Raw genomic sequence first — 2,318 nt, forward strand, 5'->3', positions numbered from 1 at the left:
TTAGCGCATACCTTCACACCCTTGAGTGCCATCGCGGTTCAATGCCGGTAGTCGAGCCTTTTCACCCTTTTTCTGTCTTCAAATGGAAATGATTTCCATTGGCCCAAGGTGTCCATGTAAATAGGTGTAAATGAAACCAGATTATGCCTCCCTCCCTCCCTCCCCTCCCGCCCCCCTCCTCCTCCTCCTCCCATGGCAATTGTCATGTGATAGCAAAGAGGTGGCACATTAATGGAGCGCCTCTACAGGGGTCTTTTCTGCTCATGTCACCACATAAAACTATCAGATGGTTAGAGGAAGGCCATGGAGGCATCCACTTAGCTCGTCTCATCAAGGACGCGAGATGAAGTCTATTCAGCTCCGCTAGTGGGACAAGCTGGCTGACTTTGCCAGAAAGACTTTTACGTCAAGTCGTCGCTCCATAAATGCGCGCACCGTCCGCCGTGGCGCACCGTCTGGCTGTTTTACGCGCGGCTTTAAACTTTCTCCAGCGGCTGTTTTCGTGAAGAGAGGAGAGTTTTCTCAGAGGAATTAAAGGAAACTACTTTTTTATTCCTTTCCCCCCCCCCCTCCCTGAACACTTCCAGGATGCCTCGTCCGGGGAGAAACACGTACAGCGACCAGAAGCCGCCGTACTCCTACATCTCCCTCACTGCCATGGCGATCCAGAGCTGCCCGGAGAAGATGCTCCCCCTGAGTGAAATTTACAAGTTCATCATGGATAGATTCCCCTATTACAGGGAAAACACCCAAAGATGGCAGAATTCTCTACGGCACAATCTGTCCTTCAACGACTGTTTTATCAAAATCCCGCGGCGCCCGGATCAGCCAGGTAAGGGCAGCTTTTGGGCGCTGCACCCGAACTGCGGGGACATGTTCGAGAACGGGAGTTTCTTGAGACGCCGCAAACGCTTCAAAGTCTTGCCCGTGTCCGATCATTTGGCCCCCACGAAGCAGTCGGATGCGGCGCATTACCTTCAGCAGCAAGCTAAACTGAGACTGAGCGCGCTGGCGGCCACCGGCACGCACCTGCCGCAAATGTCCACCTATAATCTGGGGGTGTCCCAGTCGTCGACTTTTAAGCATCCGTTCGCCATCGAGAACATCATCGCCAGAGAGTACAAAGTCCCGGGAAGCCTGGCGTTTTCCACCATGCAGTCCATGTCTGCCGGGTACCCGCTGCACAACCAGCTGACCACGGCGTGGCCCCACATGTACAACAGCAGCGTGATCGACACGGCTGCTCCGATCTCGATGGCGAGCAGCGACTACAGCGCTTACGGCGTGCCCATCAAATCTCTGTGTCACGGGGGACAGTCGTTACCGGCGATCCCCGTGCCCATAAAGCCCACGCCGACCTCCATGCCTGGCTTCACGGCGCTACCTCCGCACATCCCCGCGTTTCTCTCAAACTCCCCGCAGTCTCTGAGCCCGACGTCCCCGCAGACGAGCCAAAGCAGCCCCGCGACCCCGAGCGAGACTCTGACGAACCCGTCCACACTGCAGTCGGTGGCTGTGCACTGACCAGCCGGACTTTTACGCACTGTCTCCTACTTCATCGCCAAAAGAAAAAAAAAAAAGGAAGAAAAAAAAAAAAACTTCCCCAAAGTTTTGTGTCGTTGGAAGGTCTGAAGGCGAGTTGCGCTGCATATCGATTTAATTGTGTATTTGTGTTGTCGCTTTAACTTGTGTCATAGAAGTCCAGCACAGAGTCGCGCAGCAATATTACTCTTTAAAATATAAATTATTTGATAGTTCTATTTTTCAGTTTGTTAAAAAAAAAGTTGAGAGAAGGGAGAATTTGTCCCCGCTGTGATTTGAAGTGCAACTGGTTTAGATTTCGTCATAAAGCAAAACGTTTGCACCCCTTTCTGTGTGACCACTGTCACGTCAATGGAATTACGAGGCAATAGCATGTGTTCTTGTTTGTTTTGAATACTGAGATGACGGATAAAGTATACCAAATAGGGCTAGAATTTTAGATTTCTTCTCACATCCCTGTAAAATAAAAAAGAGAAGAAAGCAAACCGATCCTGGAATCTTTTAAGAATTAAAAATTATTGTAAAACATCCTCAAAAATGCAAAAGACGTGACTACTGCAAATAACTGATACCGAAATGTTGTAAAATGCACTTTTTAAAGTTTTGTTTTTAGATATCTATTTTCCAGAAAATGTTCTGTGTGAAGCATTTAATTTAAAGACCGTGGTGACCATATGTAACAGAAGCTGTAAATTTGTACGTTTTTTTTAAGGTAAAGCATGCAATCTGAACTTGTGTTGTTACTGTTGTTGGTGTTGTTGTTTTTTTTGTTTTGT

General features: G+C 48.6%; 1 protein-coding gene across 1 annotated transcript; it reads left to right on the plus strand.

Moving 5' to 3' along the window:
- The first annotated feature begins 225 nt into the window (after positions 1-225).
- foxb1a (forkhead box B1a) lies at positions 226-2,006 on the plus strand. The gene has a single exon (XM_034176477.1). The coding sequence runs from the start codon at positions 589-591 to the stop codon at positions 1,522-1,524; it is 936 nt and encodes a 311-aa protein (XP_034032368.1). The 5' UTR covers positions 226-588; the 3' UTR covers positions 1,525-2,006.
- The last annotated feature ends 312 nt before the right edge of the window (positions 2,007-2,318 follow it).

This window comes from Thalassophryne amazonica, chromosome 8 (assembly GCF_902500255.1).
Source record: "Thalassophryne amazonica chromosome 8, fThaAma1.1, whole genome shotgun sequence".
Taxonomy (NCBI): Eukaryota; Metazoa; Chordata; class Actinopteri; order Batrachoidiformes; family Batrachoididae; genus Thalassophryne; species Thalassophryne amazonica.

Bases quoted from the DNA above. Each gene is read 5' to 3' on its own strand.
- foxb1a (XM_034176477.1), top strand. From the start codon at position 589: ATGCCTCGTCCGGGGAGAAACACGTACAGCGACCAGAAGCCGCCGTAC.